The following is a 19,404-nucleotide window of genomic DNA, read 5'->3' as shown; positions in this document are numbered from 1 at the left end:
TAAAAAAGCAATTTCTGCAACTGCGCCATCAGGCACCGAGGAGGTCTGTACAGTGCGTATACAAGTCTGGAAGCCATTCACACCAGTATGTTACCTAACAATTGACACAAAAACCCAAACAAATTACTTAAACTCACGTCTTCCAAACCACTGGGGAATGCTGTTGTGAGCAGCCAAATAAGCATCTTCTTGTCTCTCTCTGGGCTGTTTTTAACATTTTTTATTTTTAGTTTTTATATTTCTTAAGTTGGATTAAGCTCTCAGGTTTTTCATTTACCTCTAATCCATTAAATAGTAATATTCTCGTGCAGTACAGCTTTCACTTTACTATGGAATGTGCATCAATCACGGGCTGAATTGAATCCTGTTCTGGAGAGTCTCATGAAAGTGAGTCAATCTCACCGTCCTCTGGAGGTTCTAACTGAGTTTGTTTGTGTGTGTGTGTGTGTGTCTGTGTGTGTGTGCGACAACGCATGCATGCATCCGTGCCTCTGCGTATGAATGCATGTCTGCGTGTGTGACGGTGTGTTTTTCTTACTTCGGCAGGGCCCTGTCCTCGGTGGTGGCTCTGGGTGCCAACATCATCTGCAACAAGATCCCAGGGCTGGCACCTCGCCAGCGGGCCATCTGCCAGAGCCGCCCGGACGCCATAATTGTTGTGGGCGAAGGGGCCCAGATGGGCATCAATGAGTGTCAATACCAGTTCCGATATGGACGCTGGAACTGTTCGGCGCTGGGAGAAAGAACAGTCTTCGGTCAGGAGCTGCGAGTAGGTTAGTCTGCGTTCTTTCACAAATTGAAGCGGGATAGTATGTTCCTGTATCCATATCTGTGTGCTCTGTATGGCTGTGCATGCGATAAACTTACACAGGCTTTGCTTATGGAGCTGCAAGGAACTTTTGCCACTGATCACGTCTTTAATGAGCAAATTGAATCAGTGTAAGACCTTTGGATTGGGTTCAGTGTTATGGTTAGGTTCAGTGTTACGGTCTGCTACCCTACAGGACCCTGGTGGATAAATCATAATAACCATATTCTATGCAGAAGAGATGAAATCAAACATCCCACTAATGTACACCAGTTAGAAAAGAAAAGCTAAAATGGCCAAGATCTTATTATCGGATTTTGATACAGAAAGAGATACAAAGATACTTAACAATACAGCTTCAATGATATTTTACATTAGTGGCACACTTTCTCGAATAATTTTATAAACATAGTAATTCACTACAAAAATGCACTCACTCATAATAACTATGGATTTGGTATCACATTGGTTTGAATATAACTTCAAGGTGAGCAATACACTGTCTTAATAAGACAGAGGAACAAACCATTTGAGGCCCTGTTGTACAGTAGTATGGATTTGTGACTTTGCAGTCAACTTAACAATGAAAATATGATACAAAACGGGAACTACAGCTTTGAGGCTTTGTGTAGCCTCAAAGTTGTGCGATGCTGAGCAGATGGTGGTGAATTTCTTTCTCTGCCTGCAATCGCAACTATTAATTTGGTAATGGCAACGTAGCTGACAACAATAATACCAGTAATTTTCTTATTAAACAAGAAGTTACATAATGCATGGTTTGAGCCATCTTTATTGTCCCAGTTTTATGAAACAGTACCACGAGAGCATCGAAAATGTGGTACCAGGCCCTGACCCTCTGAACCCCATGAAATATGGCTCGTAACAAGCCAAACCCAAGCTGCACACATCACACAGTCAGTTCAAACTCAAACCAGTAATGCGCAGTCTCTTTTGATTTTCTATTGTATAACCATTCATGTTGCTCAAGAGGATCTCACATACCGCTGATTCCACCCCATCTTTTGCTGTTCCTCATTCTAAGCTGAAAAAATGCTATGTTTCTCCAGTGTTCCCTGCAGCTGATTCGCTGATGTAGTTTGTGCAGTGTGGGGTGTTGGTTAGCAGCATGCCTGCCATAGCTGGCTGTGTCCAAAATTGTGGAAAAGCTACTGAAAAGAAGTGCGGCTCTGATGGGGAAAGCGTATGGATGGAAAACGAGATGGCGAATGAAGAGACAGCTAATCGTGTTATTGCAGAGAACTCATGTCAAACCGAAATAGATGGACACATCTGTTGTTAATTGGGCTAAATTGGTTGTGTCCATGCCTGGCTGGTTCACTTGAGTGTTCTCATATAGGCAGAAAAAGCCCCAAAAGAGGGCAAACGTTTACATTTTAAAATGCTTTTGCTTGAGGGACTTCTCAAACTTCTGCAAATCTCTTTTGCGCTGCTTTTGTTTTACAGGGACTTTTATATATTTCCTTTCATTTAGATGCTTTGTTGCCATTACGTTGCGGTTGGGCTACGCATTTAATCCAGTGGCTCTGTTCACAATCACTCCTCTTAAGCAGCAGCTGAATTAGCTCCAGGTCCTTTTAGCAAAAGCATTTTTTTTTCTTTGTTGTGAATGTGGCGCTTTCTTTGGTAATGAAGCTCATGTTGTTTTCCTCAACAACATCCCCTTTTCGCTTTCTTTTGTTCTTGTCTTTTATGGCCTTTTGAAGCACTCTGAGATTTATAAATGGCATTCGGCAGTGGTTCTTTGGACGCATCTCATGTGCATTTCTGTGTGACGGCTATTAAGGTTTTCATGCATTATGCTGCTCACCCAAAGTAAATTTTACTATTAAAACATATATTCAACCCTATAGGGGGTCTTCTCTGGTTTATTGTATGTTATATTATATATTTAGCAATGGCGCCATTTGAATTTGGTGCTAACTTGTTTGGTTTCCATAGTAGATCTGCACAAATAAATGCTCCGTGCGCCCGCACTGAGCACATCACTGTTGGTCGTCCAGTTATAGTCAGAGACCGATGACTGCTGGGCCTGTCATGATTGTTCTATAATGATGGGACTTGGTGGCCCTCTCAATAAAGTATCCCTACAATGACGTCTTCCTCTAGACCAACATGGAACTTGATTTAAGTTAGGGTTCCCAAGGCAGATTTGGGGTTTTTCAGTGAATAAATAAAATAACCAGCCAACAGGGGCTTATTTTTTCAACTTATTTTCCCTCATTTATGTTAGAAAATAATCCCCATAAAAAACCCCCACCCACCCCATCTTCTATTGTCATGTTTGAACCACACACAAAGTTAATGAGCAGTAAAACAGGCCGAACTGTGCAGATTTATGCGAACAGAGTGGCGCATCAAAAGAACACATGACAGTAGAGCCTCAGCTTGCTCGATTGCTTCACATTTGTAAACTGCAAGAGGACGTATTATAAGGCACTATGCGTGTCAGTACAGTGACACCAAATCCTCTCAGTCTGCATCTCTGCGAATGATGCAATGTCATGGTTTGTCTGGCTGGGCTCAAACGCAGGACTCAGGAATGAAAGTTCAGTGAGTTTATTTACAGTGTTGGTGATAGTGGTATATACAAAGCCTTTGAAGTGCTTAGTTCAAAAGTCCAATATGTACAAAATCCAATGGAAGGAAGGTTCATGAATCCAAGTCCCCGACCCGATCTCCTCACTTTGCCAAGTAACAAACACTCTCTTGGAACTCCGCTGGGCTGTCCTAGGCACAGGAAGAGACGCATTAGAAATCTTCGGCGAATAAACTGAAACAGGGAGGCGACGTGAACACTACTGCAGTTAGACAACACTGAGGCGAAAACTGAAGGTCAGGTCCCAGCTTAAATAGCAAACAGCTGATTGCCAGATGATCCACAGGTGCTTGATTGAGTCAGGTGTGTCCAGGAGAGGGCGGGGATCCCGGGAGGATCCCGCACCTGTAAGGCAGGTAAACACACCCTCACACAGAGCAGCAAGGACACAAACAGAGAGAGACAGAGAGAGAAGAAAGGGGAGAGGCGGTGGAGGCGCACAGGAGGACTGGAGGACCATGACATGCGAACCCTATTAGTAATCGTTCCAAATCGATTCCTGTTCAGAGAAAACGCTGCACATTTCGAGGAGCCGATGCCTCAAAGAAAAGTCTGTGCGGGCTGCTAGTTCATCCCTTTAGAAACTTTAGAAGGCACAACTAGCCCAAAAGACTTAATAAGAAATTGTTTAACAGTTATTTCTTACTATCATTGATCCAAGTGTGAAAAAAAGAGTAAGCCAAAATCTTTGACACACAGAAATGTACTGGGTGGACAGTAAGGTTGTACTTTTTTTACGTTGCATTTTGAGGAAGATTTGTTGAAAACTGCACATTTATGGTAGTGAAAAAACTGCGAACACAACTGTTACATGCATTCATACTTGACTGAATGGGACACCATGCAGACACCAGGCTTTGATGCTGAAAGCACTGCGCTTTTTGTTTTTGGCTATTGATCCTACAAACTGTTTCTGATTCTGATAACAAATTAGCAATCAGGTGATTAAACAAGTCAATATGCATGATCTACTCCACTGCATTACTAACTTGTAACTAATGTGCTACAGTAAAAAAATGTCTCTACTCTCATAAACATGGAGCATTATTTTGAGCAAAATTCAAGTGAAATATATAAAATACAAAGTTCATTTATTTAAATAATTATACTTGGTGTAACCTGAATTTATACCAGTCAAGTTAATTTCATGTGACTATATTCCATTGAATTGAACATTTCACACTGTACTTCCGTTATAAAAAAGCATGGAAAATTTTGATGTAATCAGATTACTTAAAGTCAGCATTTGGACTGGGAAATAGTTGCAATCTGTGTGGAAAACATCTGGTCATCTCCCTATTGTAGCACCTAAACCACAACTTGTTGCTGCAAACTTATTGGCCAGTAGTTAGTCATGCGATGCTGACTGACCACAACTGTGTAGCTTGAAGTCTGGCAATATGGTGTTTTTACTTCTGATCATGACCTTGTGAATCACCCAAATCTCTCCCTCCGGGTCTGTGCTTGCACCATAAAAGGTAGCAAATGTTGCACCTTCATTCATAGAAACATGCTGGCTATGTGAGGTGAGCCTATAACCCGTTTGCCAAACATGATCACAATAGTACTTAGAGTCATACACAAAGATCTTGAGAATTTGAATGGTGTTGTACTTTAATGTTTATGTGTCAGTGTTGAGTAGTAATGCAGTTCGGTATCCCTGTCAGTAAACCTCTAATGAATTTCTTGCTGTGTGTACATAAGGAGTAGGATAACTCCTCTCTATTCATAGGTTTAACTCTCTGGACTGATTTTAGATGGTCTAGCAGGGAGATACAGCCTCGCCGAGTCTCCATTTCAACTTGTGTTAAAAGTGCAGACTTCATGCTATAAACTCTTTGATGTTTAATGCATAGAAGTCACCACAAAAATAGATAGAACCCAACAAAATATCCATGTTTTTTGTTTTCTATGTTGTGGACACAGCTAACATAGAAGCTTTTTAGATACTGTAAGATGTGACGATGATACTTCTAAACTATGTAAGCTACGAATCACATTTAGTGTTATATGTAAGATCATCTCAATAGATATTTGGGATTCATGTATTTGCATTAGTTTGATATTGCATAGCACCGTTTGCTAGCAATGGTTGGCAAAGCTCTTCCAAAGCGTGGGATAGGGTTAGGGTATATGATGACTTAGACCTCAGAGTGTTAATATAATAATATTTATGTTTTTAAACCTAAATCTAGTGACTGCTGGACAGAGGTGTGTGATTACTACGTCTTGAATAAATGAGATCAGGCACGCTGCTGGATGCGATCTAAGTGCTCTGTTTTAGTTTAGTAGTGTCCCACTAGGTCATCGTAGGAAACCACCAACACCGCAGCTACTGCCCTGTCTCTCACACACACACACACACACATACACACACAGGGGAGAAGCGCGTGACTGTATTTTGTCTCAACACCTGAATTTCAAGCTGCCAGCAGCCTGCATGCAACCTTCGCGATTGTGATCTTTTCCAGTGACTATTGCCCTTGATTGAAGATGTAACCATGTTTTCTAACCGCGTCCGTATGTATTATGGAATTCTTTAGCATGGCATATGAAATCATGGAATACACCCCTTGGAGAAAATGTTCCGATCCCTGCTTCAAATCTGCAAATTCCAACATCATCATAATCAAATGTAGAGGGAAAAGCTGTTCGCGTTCTGCTCCTATTTAGGTTCCTCATTCAAATCCCCCCAAATTATGAACGCCAAACCTCCCACCCACCCCTGTGCTCAGTGATGCAGTCTTAGTTCTGGACCGAAGGGAGGAGATGTCGGCAGTTTTTCAAGAAGTAAAGATCAACCGACCGCAAGTCTTATGCATTCTCTCTCTGTACTGCCTTCTCTTGGAGGCAGTCTTTCTCTTCTGGAGCTGGTCCAAGATATTACATTCGCTTTCCAAGGGAGCACACATTAATAACTGGGCTATTGTGTATTTGTAGGACTTGAGATATCTTCATTTAGCAGAGATGATTCAAAGATTGTCTATTTGATATTTACTTCACTTTTATTTCAAGTTTTTAAAGTTGGCTGCTGCCGGCATCTCCTTTGTTGCTGACACGAGACTCTACAGTAGATGCACTGAAACAAAAAAACAAAACAAAAAAATGAACCCACACAGCTCCTGCAGCTCTACCGCTCAGCATTTCCACTGTTTTGCAAAGAGTGTGAGCTTGCTTATTATGCACTAACTGACAAATTGGAGTACAACGCCGTAAACTCAGCGCGGAGATTTGAAACCAGCAATTTGAGTGTGTCTCTGTTTCCTCTGCAAAAGCAGATTTAGCATTCTTCCCCGTGCCCCGCTAACAGCGTTGGCATGAGCCGGTGCCATCAGCCCTCGGAAATGTGGAATGAATTATCCTGTGCTAACAGAAATGGGTGTTATTGAGTGACTTGTTGCAGTCTATTAAGAACCAATAATAAAATTAGAAACACATCCATCAGCAGCTTAGGAGGAAAAAGAGGGGGTTTCAGGATAAGAATGGCAAATGTGGTCTGCCCTCCGCTCCGATCTGGCCTGCTTTCTGAATGAATCATTCTATTTTAAACACTCCTGTCGAGACTCGATCCCGTAGCCGTGATTTGTTGATTTCAATTTACTGTGCATAATTAAGTGCCGTGCTACAGATTTCACATAAAAGTTAAATCTCGTTGTTCTGTGCCACATAAATCAACCTTAGCATGCATATTCTGCGTGACCTGGCTTTATTTTTCTATTGCATTTATGCTGCTCATCAGCCGTGGTCAGTGCAGCTTTTGGTTATCGATCTCCCTATCAAAGCATATTTGAACTTGTTTTTAATGACATGTTTTGACTTGGTAAAGCCTCATCCTGTGTGCAATCAGACATTCCTTTGGCTAACTACCTGTAATAGAGATGCCCTTCACTTAAAAAAAAAAGAACTGCCTATGAATACCTTACAGCTCTGTTCAAATTGCAATGCACTTGAAGTCAGTGATTAGAGCCTGAAAATGGACACCTTTCAACAGCTACACTCAGCATCAAAGGCCAACACTGGCCCCCTTGTCATAAAATGGCCTGCTCTGGTTACTCTTTGTTTGACTTTCCAACCAGTTTGTCACCATCCTGATCCACGCTTTTTCACGTGAAAGAGGTTTCTTGTATTGTGCTGCTAGTGAAATATTGCAGAAGCTCAATCATTCTGCCTTTGGCTCATTGCACAAGAATGGATGGAGCACTTGAGCAGGTGAGCCGAGGAAACACGACAATTTGGTTGGTTTTTTATTGTTACTAAAAAAACTAACCAAAAATGACAATTTAAATTTAAGCATACCTAGGTATAACTGTGCACAATTGTTACAGTGAAACAATAAGACCTTTTTAAGAAAAGATGTAAGCAAGTCTTTTTCATTCATGACCTTTCCCCCCCTCCGTGTTTTGCTTTTTCACTGTGCTCCTTTTATTATTATTTTTTCCCTTGTTGTCTCCCTTTCTCTCTATATTTCTTCTTTGTCAGGTGCAGAGATGTTGCCCCAAGCTGTGGGTTACAGGGAAAACAAAAAAGAGAGAAAGAGAAAGAAAGAAATGGGAGTAGTGTAGAGAGGTCAGGGAATTAAAGGTGTGTTCATGCCTTCCTCCTTCTTTCTCTTTCACCCATTTCCTCTCACAGGATCAAGAGTGTGGTGAAGGTAGTGGTCAGTCCACCTGCCAGAACCTACAGGGCTGCAGGGACCAAAATGGCATCCAGTCACTAGAAAGGTTGTTTAAGTCAGCAGGTTCATTGAAAACTGTTTGTGTGGAAAGAACTCCCCGGACAGGCACATACTTGATCGGGAGCTGGAGATGGCAGGGCTACCTCTCGGAGGAGGGGAAAGGTCACTGCAGACACCAAGAGCCAGACATAACTGAGGGAGGCTGTTTTTTTTATCCACAGTGGAGTTGGATAAGTAAGTGCAAAGAGGATGTGGTTGACAAAAGTTTGGGAATTTTGGCTTAGTCTTATATACACCATTCCCATTTTTATAGAAAACCTGAATTCACAGAGAATGGAGTGTGCCAGTAACAACAGATGAACCATTTTTGGTGTCTTTTCCCATTCCGAACACAATAATCAGAGGAAAAAAAACCGTGTGGGACCATTTTTTCCACATTGTTGCTCGAGTTAATAATAATCTATATATATATCATTATCTTAGAAATGACTTTGGTGTGATTTGAGAATCCCTGTGGTGTCCTTAAATTTCCTGAACAGTCATAATTAATAATTATTATACCCACATTTTATTTGTTGTTGTCAAGACTTGAAGTAGCCATTAATTTGCTTGTCCCCCACACGTCTACAATTCATCCGACGCACCGCACTACAAGCTCCTGGGCCGAGGACAACAGAATACTTGCAGATTATAAATTCTTTGGTGGAGCTCCTTCCCTTTCTCGGAATCAGCTGATGGTCGTTTTGTGGTGAAATCATATCTCCGCAGAATGGAGGCACAGCATCAGTCTAACCTAAGGGTAATAATGAACGGACGAGAAAATCTGTTCAAAATGACCACGCGGTTCAGTTATTGCTTTGTTTTGCTCATTCTGACAAAGCGAGAGCTAATACAAGCTGAAATATTCACTCTGGCCAGATGAAGATTTCCAGAAAAGTCCCCTTTAAATCACATGGCGATTGTGTCTCGAGAGCAGACATTCAAGGACAGTATAAACAAAGCAAGGCAAAGGGAATCAGTCAGCATTGTAATTTCAGCCATCCACACTGTCAACCCCACAATTATTCAAAATTCAAAGAAGAAATAACATGGCATAACTGTGTAAACTTACATCTCATGTTTTCAAGGCTGTGATTGGCTGGGAGTAAAGCTTGGCAGAAAAAAAACACACAAGCTTACTCAGCTGGCAAGAAGGTGTCATGCCCAAGACTAGCTTAACAAAGGCAGTCAAAAAGCCATTCTTCAAGCTGTTTTTTCCTTCTTTTTTTTTTTTTATCAAGAGCCACAAGTGGATACTTTGACACTGGTGAACTCTCCCGAAATGCCATCAATCATCTCACTGCCACTGAGGATTTTTCCCCTTTGTGGGGATTACTTCTTGTTGGTTCTACGCCCTTCAGGCATACTGCAGCTCCACTACTTAATCATTCACCCAAATCTCGCTATCCCACAGAGATAAAGAAAAATAAATATTGTTATCATTAAAGGACGGAATATTGAAGCTGATAAAAGATCTGATGCATCACCAGTGCTGATCTGCCAGCAAAACAGCAGATCCACTCCCAGGCAGCCAAGCAGTTGGCACCGAGCGGATAACAGCGTGGAAATGACGCGTGCATTGTGTTATGGTGGAACGGTGGTGGATAAAAGGCCTATTTTTCAGCCCGTCATCATGTGGGTTGCGCTAATCCTCTCTGCCTTCCTCCATGTGAGCCCAGAGAAGCTGGAGCGGTCGGACGTGTGCGCCTGCGCGTCCCGTGCGTAGGATCTTTCACTAACTTTATCAGATAGCAGGAGACTCCGTTGCTTTGTTGTTCTGCAGCGTGTGGGCTGTGGTCATCATCGGCAGTAAAAGGTCATGTCTTACGCTTTTTCTTCCCAGCGTTTTGCCTCACATCCTCTGCCCACAGCATGTGTCTGTATCTAGGGTGTGGCCTGTCGTCCTACGCAACCAAACAGCACTATCATTGCCGGGTCCGCTTTTCTGCTTGTTCATTCATCAGCTCTGTCTCTGTCTTAGAGTGTGTGGGTGTGTCCGTTTGCTGGGGTCCCTCACCTTTTCCTCACCCCATTTCTAATTCTCTCTCCCCCGCCCACCCACAGTCTGTCTGAGCTGTTCAGAGACCCGACCCTTGCGGCCCCCCGCACACGGGGCTCCCCGTAGTCTCGCGTTATCGGTGGATCTGCGCCTGTCTGTGTCTGCCAGTGCAGCTAGACGCAGGAGGAAGCAGGATGCAAGAGGATCAACTGTAATCTCACTCTGTGCTTTGTTCCACACAATCCCAGGCCCATCACTGTATTCTCTACTTGCTGGCCCACCACTGGACATTTACATGTGCCAACAATCACATCGCTACTGGCCCGCTTAGGTGAGAGTTCAGAGAGAGAGAAACAGCGAGAGGGAGGGAGTCTTAGTGGGTTTTTAAGGCAGAGACACCGGTTTGGAGGGAGAAGATGCTAAGAGACGTGGGGCTTTATTTTGACTGTGTGATGATGAGTATCACCAAATATGAAAATGTCAAGTCTGGAGGTTTCTTTTGTAATGAGAAGGGGAAACATGTCATCAGTGGCATATTTGACTCGTTGATTATAGTGGTGAGGATAATGATATCTTCGTTGATGCGCTGTGGGATCCGCACACATCTCGGTAAATATGTTTCCGCTGAAGATGAAACAAATTCAAGTAAAGATTGAAATTGAGGAAAATCCTCGACATTGTCCTCGCGTGAACTTGATGAATGCTTCGTAGAGCGCGCAGCGGCCTACGTTTGTAGATGTGTGCAGGTGAGGTCCTGATTTGGGCTCATTATTAGGATGAAAGGGTGGGAAGAAGGATTTGTGCTTGTTTTAGCAAGCCTCAGCATTCAGTCAAAAAGCTTTATCTTCACCTCAGGCAGATCAGAGGAGAGAAAGGATGCTTTTGAAACGGTTTTGTGCCAGCACAATTTTCTGTGCCTGGGAGGCAGCTTACTTAAATTCTCAGAATTTAATAGTGTACCGGCAAAGTTAAACACCCTCTTAATTGTTTTTAGCTTTACTTCTCAAAGCCCTCCTCATTATATGAATCAAACTGGAGGACCTACAGTGAGCGGCCGTGCCAAAGCGTGTCACTTCCTCGGCTCTGTGATGTGAGTTCTCTGAGAATGTGGAGCCTAGTTCTGGTAAAACAATATTATTTTATTGTACAGGAACACGGCTGTGCTAATTCCTCAAGCTGCAAACCTCACGGACCACAACTTTGTCTATAATTTGCTGGGAGCATATGTTCATAGCAACGGTACATAAAGCGGAACGGAAAACAGTAGTAGAGAGCGCAGTAGTCAGTTCAGCGATTGGTACACAAAGCGAGGGGTTTTCCTCCAACTTTCTTCCCCTTCCATGGGGCCCTGGAGACAGGATTCCAGCACCAGTATGGCTTTGGTTAGAGCTTATTCTCAGTATTTTTTGGTGTCATAACTTTATTATATGTGCGCAGTGACGTAAAATAACTTTGTTATGTAGTATCCATGAACTTGCATGTGCTCACAGTGTTTTAAAAGCGGTATCATGTTTCCATTAATTCACCGGAGCTGCAGAGTGTGTTTCATGTTCTGATTTTAATGCACGATGCTTTGTTTTTGCTTTTGAAAATGATGACCTGGAGTTTTTATTTCTGGGGTTTAGTGTTTTGATTCAATTTCTATAGTTTTGCTGCAAGGCAGGGGGGAAAAGTAAGAGAAAAAAAAAATATGATGTACATGTTACTTGAGAAACAGCACTCTGCAACTTCCATATCTGCTTTAAAAAGGTTTGGCATCATGTTTTTTATCATTATTATTATCATTATTGTTATTATTATTTTGTATCTTGTGAAAATCCCACCATATGTGTAAAGACTCTTGGCCACCAGCAGGTGACACTTTTCCCTTTGTTCACTGTGGGCCATTTGACTGTGACAAGATGTTCTTACAGGTAATGTGTGAATGTGATGTGAAAGTTGAACTTCGAGTGTGTCGCTGTGTTGTGGAGATTTTATTTCTTATGCAATCCACTCCCCACCCCCCACCCCAATCCCACCCCATCCCTTGTGTCCCCTGTGGGTGTGAGTGCATGTCTGGGATGAGGGGTCTTTAAAAGGCTTTCCCCTTCACTGCTCCAGCAACAGAAGGCTTGGCCTGTGTGGAGAGGCAATTCAGCCACCCTGCTGGAAACCTGCCGGTTTCTGTGTGTACTTGTGTGTATGTATGTGTGTGTGTGTGTTTTGCTGTTGTTTGGCACCCCCTCCCCACCCCTTCCCTACCAGGAATCCAGCCTAAACTACTTCTCTCCAGTCCTTTTAGTCTACTGCATGTCTTCGCCCATCCTCTGGCTCACCTCACCTTTACCGTAACCGAATCATACCTTTGCTGTGATGTCTGCATGTTTCACTACATCTTTCTTAGGCTGTACACCTTCCGTATGTATCACATTGTGCAATCTGAATTCTCAGAATCCCAGACATGTTTTATGGAAGCGTGCTGACGAGGACAGAAGGAATTTATTTCTGGCTGGCAGGATTAGTAAAGGAAATTAGCTCAGCATCTCCACTAGCTGCTTTATAAAACATCAGGTCAGCCATAATAGTAACAGATGAATGCGAGAACGCTTAGCAAGTCTAGGTTGTCAGGCCATTTCTGCCCTCACTTGACCTTTTTCTTTTGTATATTTTAACCATTTGTCCCATGATGGGGCAGACACACAACATGACTGACCTTGGCCTGGTTTTTGGAAAGAAAAGGGCGCTCTACAGCCAATTCTGTATCCAAGTCCCTTCAGTATATCTTTTCCCTTTCCTCTCCTGTCAACAACATATCTTTACTATGGCCTGTGAACAGAGAAGAAAGCAAGGCCCGTTGAGGTCAGCGGCAATGTTACTACATCAGCTTGTCTATAGTACACAAGTGCTGCCTGTATAGTATCCCCGGTTGTAAATCTTCTATGCTGTGTCATGTGAATTTTGGCTAGCGGTGTGCCTGCCTCCGTCTCTAAACACAGATTGCAGTTTTAGCGGCAAGCCACTACATCCAGAGACTTCTTTTTATGTCCTAGTTTCGGCAGATGGTCAAAAGACACGGCGGGCCATCGCAGCGGGGGCTGCTGTCCAAAGTGGTGTGGTCAGGTAATGTGAAGGCCAAAGCATACTGCGTCAGTATTTCTGGTTTTAGCCCCCAACGCAGGGCTGTAACAAAAGATTTTATGTCTGCATATGAGCTCCCTTACCTGTTCTCAGTGAAACAAGCCTGATCTTCTTGCCTGCTTTCTTGGCTGCTGCAGCAGACACTTGCCACTAAACTCCATTAGACATCTGGTTTAATATTCCCCCATTCTTCTCTCCTGGATGTTTCCAAGTTCATTGAGGTTTTTCTGGTCACTCCAATTTTCCACTGGCAGCTAGCAAGGCTATCCCAGGGTGGTTCCTCCTGGAGTGCTGTCAGGACTCTGGGGCCAGCCTCTTTTGGGGCTTTTTGCTGCTGTTATGGGTGCATTTTCTCCTTTGAAATTTCATCAGATGCACATCTGTTCGGGGGCCTCTTTCTTTCCCCAGAACACAGGCATTTAAAAAAAAAAAGATGTAGCACACGCAGGATGCGCATGCTACACCTTTGCATTGCTATATTAATATAACTGAGCCAGGCAATTCAACAGCAGAATATAATCTTTGGTGTCTAGACTCTGACTCATCGCCCACTCTAAATATGATACAGAAATCGGGAGTGATGAGTAAACATCTACACAGAGCCTACAGGTTGGGTTGGTGAAGGGGGTTTACATATCAGGGTAGTGCACTGACATGTCGGAGGGAGAGATGGGAAATTCTGCAAGTAGACCACCAAACTGAGAGGAGGGGTGTTTGGGATGTGACATGTGGAGACTGAAGCATGCTAGCGTGCATGACACAGTGTGGCTGGAATTGCCTGTCTGAACTGGCTTGTCGGCTTCACTCCACTTATTTTGTTCGTAACCTTTCAATCTTTGATTTATGAGTCAGTCACTTTCAGGGAAACAGAATGAAAGCATTCTCTATTCTGATTGTCATCATTACCCCTCTAATAGCATAACTCATTGAGTACCACCCTTTCTCTGGAAACTGCCTTTATCCTGTTTTAAACATTACAGCGATGTTCTGTTTGTGCATCTATGTGTAAATGAGCTTTTAACAGTGTATGCGCGCAAGGGTGGAGGGAAGTGGAAGTGTGTCGTGTTATTTTATTATGTGGCCAGTCAGGGAGCGTTTGCATGTGTGCGTATGCATGTGAACAGATCTACATTGCAGCTGTGTGACTGCATTTGTGTATGAGGTGGGGGCAGCAGAATGTCACCACAAGCTGGTGGGGCACAGCTTTGCTGCTAACCAAAGAAGCAAGTGGTTGTGAGTCAGTGCCCACCGGGCAAACCTGTGGCTATGGTATTAAGTCTACAGCACCAGTGCCAGGGTAGGAAATTAACAGTGGCTTTGGGTGAAAACATCTCTGAGAGTTCAAAAATGCCCCGAGACCAGAATAGGAGGTGTAAAAAGTCCCTCTAAAAAAAGAAGAGGAAATGAAATGGAAAACAGCTGCAAATGGCTGCATATTAGCAGTATATTTAGCAGTACATAAAGCACATTGCTTTTGAAATGAAAAAAAAGTTGAATAAAAATTTGTACACATACGCTTTAGTGGATGACACAAGCTATCGAGTGTTTGCTTGGCGTCCATAAAGTCATTTTTGTCTTGTTTCCTTATAATTTTCACTTCATTGTGTTGTATTTTTGTATTTAAAGGCTAATCAGTGTTTAGAACATATAGTCAAATACACTGAAACTGTGTACAATGTATCAAAAATAATACATAAAAAATAGAATTCTATCCAAAGCCTACAAGGATGCTACCAGAATTTACTCACAAATAAATAGGTTTCTACAAATGATACGATCAGTTATTTTGGCCACTGGAAAAAAAAGAAAATGATAAACTGGCATGGAGCTTTTGGCCCTCTGAAGTGCAGAACAGCAGAACACATTTTACCTAGAGTGATTCCAATAATTGCGACTGAGTACATTACACAACACACATCAAAGACTTACAAAACATTCTCCACAGGCTGAAAGGCCCTTTAAAACACTCTTTGGTTAGCCTTGTTTCTGAGGATTGCCTCCTTCTAGATTACTGCCACTTGGAGGGAGACCAGGGTTGTAATAACCCCCAGTCCTTCCTGTACCCACAGAAGATGTCTTTTAAGTCAGATCCCTTTGTAGCCATTAGGGGAATAGTACAGTTCCTTCAGATATGCAGGAAGTGAGTGGAATTGTATGGTATGGTTATTGTCACCCTCCTTTTAGCTAAGGGGTACCCAGGTCCTTTACATGTTGTTTATTGTATATATATATATATGTAATTTTTTTCTCTTATTGACACAACAAAAGATTTTAAGACTATACCTCGGGCATTGGCATTCTCAATTTATTTTCCATGACATTGAATCTATTTTTTGGTTTTTAAGTGATGACAGTGCACATTGTATTTTATCTAGTGACATAAGCCCAAGTACAACTTTTTAAAGCCAATAACAACTAATCTAAACCTTCAGTTTGAATGTGTTCATGGCCAGTAAGCATGCATTGTCTTTAAAGCCTGAAGTCAGACTATGAAACACAGGTAGAATAAATCTTGTTAGGTTTAGCAGCTGCTCTTATCTTCTGAGGTCCTGGTATTATCTGATTTAGGCACCACAGGGCTTCCTTTCTTGTCGGTGATCAGTATCAGAGTCAGCGAGACCTGCAGACCCCAACTGTGTGCCGTGTGGGCAGCAGTACAAGGTGCTCCTGTGGAGGAATTCAGCACTTTGGACAGCACCTACACCAGCTCTCCCCACACTGGAATTCCAACACTGCACTCTTGCAGGCTAGGTCCAAGGAATTTGTGGTGGGAAGTATGACCACATTTCTACCAAGGTACAGAAGGCAAGCTGTTCATGAGAGGAAAGCAAAATGGTGGCTTATCGAATGATGGGAAAGATTTTGAATATCTGTGGTGTTGTCAAAAATCAAATTCTCTGCGCTGTAAAATGCTGTGAGTGGAGCATTTCTCAAGCGGTATCTTTTTTTCTTTTTCAGGCAGCCGGGAAGCAGCTTTTACCTATGCCATCACAGCGGCTGGGGTGGCCCATGCTATCACCGCAGCATGCAGCCAAGGCAACCTGAGTCAGTGTGGATGTGACAGGGAGAAGCAGGGTTATTATAATCAGGAGGAAGGCTGGAAATGGGGAGGATGCTCGGCCGACATCAAGTACGGCATAGAGTTCTCTCGCCGCTTCGTGGATGCCCGCGAGATTAGAAAGACTCCACGTCGTCTGATGAACTTGCACAACAATGAGGCAGGTAGAAAGGTAAAGAAAGATGTCATATACTTTGTTCTTTCTTCACGTATTTTGGGAACAAAATAAATTCTCACACTTTAGCCTCGAAGCCACAAAAACCCCAGAAAATGCTTAAAAGAATCTTACTTACTTAAATATTATTTAAACTGTGCACAATAAATGTCTATCCTCAACAGAACATAATTACTGTGCAGTGAATTTTTGTATTATCTTGATGAGCTAACTTTTGTTTTGAACTCCAAACAAAGAAGGTTACACATTGGATTAAGCTTGCATTCTGAGATCACACTGATAAATGATACCGCAACGAATAAATGGACGTCTGGAGCAACTAAATAGAGCTAGCAGCACTATGGAAGTAGTTACAAAGAACAATTGTTATTTATTCTTTAAGTCACTTGATAGCAGTTGATAGCATGGCATAACTGCCTGCCAAAGATACAAACAACTGGATGAATGGATTTAATGGCAAACATGTGTTTATCCATAGATGCAGAGATGCATCCCAGACAAGCGGAGCACTCCCAGATAAAGAGCTCAAAGTCGCAGACTTGTGACAAAAAGCTGCGATCAATCAACTGATCAGCAGTTTATTTTTTAGAGAACAGATAGCAGAACGCCATGAAGAACGTTAACGACCAGGGAAAAAAAGACAGAGAGAGTGTGGGAGGTGAATAAAAGAAAAAAGACAATACTAAGTTGAAAAATGGATCTAATTAATAACTTCAGCTGTATAATGTTCACTGGGAAAATGGAGCCTTCCCAAGTGGTTGCCAGATGGAGGACTGCCATTTATCCTTTCCAGTTCCTTTCATGGAATTATGAAGTGTAAAGTCAGGAACAGGATATTATTGCAGTTGTCTGCACAATACCAAAACATGTCACTGCCATTTGACTGCATCTATTCAGGGTGTGAAAGCAGGCCGACAATGCTAGTGTTAACACAGCAGGCTGATAGGGTCTACACTGCATGCCATGGTACTGGCTGCTCTCTAGATTAGAGCTGGCACTATTGCTGTTCTCCCTCTCTTTGTAGCTCAAAAAATTAAATGCTATGAGGAAGTGTCAGATTCTTTTTTTGTGCATACTGAAGGAACGCTAAAAATCTTTCTTTCTTAGAGTTTAAGAACTTATAAGGACACAGAGATTTGGGCCTTCTCTGATTGTACCTCACTTTGTTTGATGATGCATGCACAGTCACTCCAAGAGTGTCAGCTGCATCGCATAGGTATTAAATATTTTTTTTAAAAAAACATCCAAAAGTTAAAGACAGATAGGAGTCTTATTGGAAAATCAACACTGATCTGCGATTCTGCAACTTCATCTGCAATTTGCCAGATGAAGGCACATACATATGCATGGCTATATATGTAAACTGGATTTTATGTAGTTACATCTGGATTTTGTTCAGATGTGAAGCCTTTTAAATGACGAGTGTAAGAGGGCTTTGTTGATTGTTACTATTACTCTTATTAATGAAAAAAAAAAAACCCCCAAAGAAGTCTACATGCAGATGTGTGTTTGACAAGCCATCTCAGGGCATCTCAGTGCATCTGTATGCGGCGATGTGTATCTGGTCATATTGGACTAATCAGTAACAGATCAGAGGCTTTGATGGACACACTTTAAGTAAATGTTTCCATACATATGTCAGACTTCTTATGCCAGACATTCCTTGTGGTTTTTGTGCAGTGCATTTTTGGAAATCCTCACTCTGAATTAATACTGGAGGCAGACTTGACATCTGATCCCAGCTTTTATGTAGTCGGGAGGGCTCAGTTTTTTGTTTTTTGTTTTAAATCAAATTTCCTCAAACCACATGAGTGCGTAGACAAGACAGAGAGAGCTATAGAACATCACTTGTGTACATTTCATAAGTGTGTGATAGAAGTGATGACTTGTGCTGTTGGCAAGGCGTCATTCCAGGAAAAAGCTGCACAGCCACCCAGCAACAACAGAGACGCCCGCTTTGTTCAAGCAAATGAAGAGTTTTTATAGTCATGGCAGATTTGTTAGCAGCGAGTTAATAGGACTCAACTAAACGACACCCCTGTGATTTCTCTGTTCCTTTGTCTTTTAGAAAAAAAGACTTTTTTGTTTTTGTTTTTTGTTCTTTCCTACTCTCAAGGGACAAAGGATTGACACTTGAATACTGATGACAGCACGCAATATTTACCATATGCCGCGGGATTAGGGAGCAAAGAGAAGACTTTCTGCCCTGTGTGTACCATATGTTGGAGATAAACCAACAAATCTTAAGACCAAACCTAAGGAAGGGAGTTACACAAAATAAACTGTCATATAGTCACGTCTTATAATTATAATATAACATAATACATCAAAATCTTACCCATATGGGAATAATGCTTTCTTTTTTTTCATAATATTAGTTAAGAACCCACATAAACCATGTGTGTTGTCCAGCTGTAAACGATTAATTGAGTTTGCCTGTTTGTACACTCCATGCGTAACACATTTAATTGCACAATGGATTCAGATTTTCAATGGCGATCGAAAACATATGAGATATTTTTGTTTCTGCATCACTGATATGTTTTATGGAAACTACAGGCAAAATTACTACTATAGGATATTTCTTGTAAAAGCTGAAAAACGGCTTTATATTGTAAGGAAAGGAGAGAAAATCAGATGACCCCCTGTGAGCAAACACTTGGCAACAGTGGGAAGAAAAAACTCCCTTTTAACAGGAAGAAACGCAGAGGGGCAGCCATCTGCTGTGACTGGTTGAGGGTGAGGGAAGGGGGACGGGATGAATTGCACAATATGAATGAGAGCAAGAGACTTATAATAAGTAATGATTAAAATAAAGTATCCACATCAAAAGAAAACAAAAGGTTTTGAAAGATCTATAAATTGGTTGATTGAATGTCAATGATTTTCTTGTGGACTTCCACTCTAGTCAAACTA

General features: G+C 42.1%; 1 protein-coding gene across 3 annotated transcripts in view; it reads left to right on the top strand.

The window, feature by feature from the left end:
- The window catches only part of wnt7bb (wingless-type MMTV integration site family, member 7Bb), a 41,046-nt gene that overhangs the window by 7,108 nt on the left and 14,534 nt on the right, over window positions 1-19,404 (top strand). For 2 of the 3 annotated variants that reach the window (XM_003443833.5, XM_005451043.4), the window contains exons 2-3: window positions 547-773; window positions 16,214-16,485. In XM_003443833.5, the coding sequence (XP_003443881.1) occupies window positions 547-773; window positions 16,214-16,485 (499 nt within the window). The remainder of the gene's footprint in view (window positions 1-546; window positions 774-16,213; window positions 16,486-19,404) is intronic. The other variant, XM_025909209.1, reaches the window with a different exon arrangement.

This window comes from Oreochromis niloticus, linkage group LG7 (genome assembly GCF_001858045.2).
Source record: "Oreochromis niloticus isolate F11D_XX linkage group LG7, O_niloticus_UMD_NMBU, whole genome shotgun sequence".
Taxonomy (NCBI): Eukaryota; Metazoa; Chordata; class Actinopteri; order Cichliformes; family Cichlidae; genus Oreochromis; species Oreochromis niloticus.
This window is presented reverse-complemented; position numbering and strand designations above follow the sequence as displayed.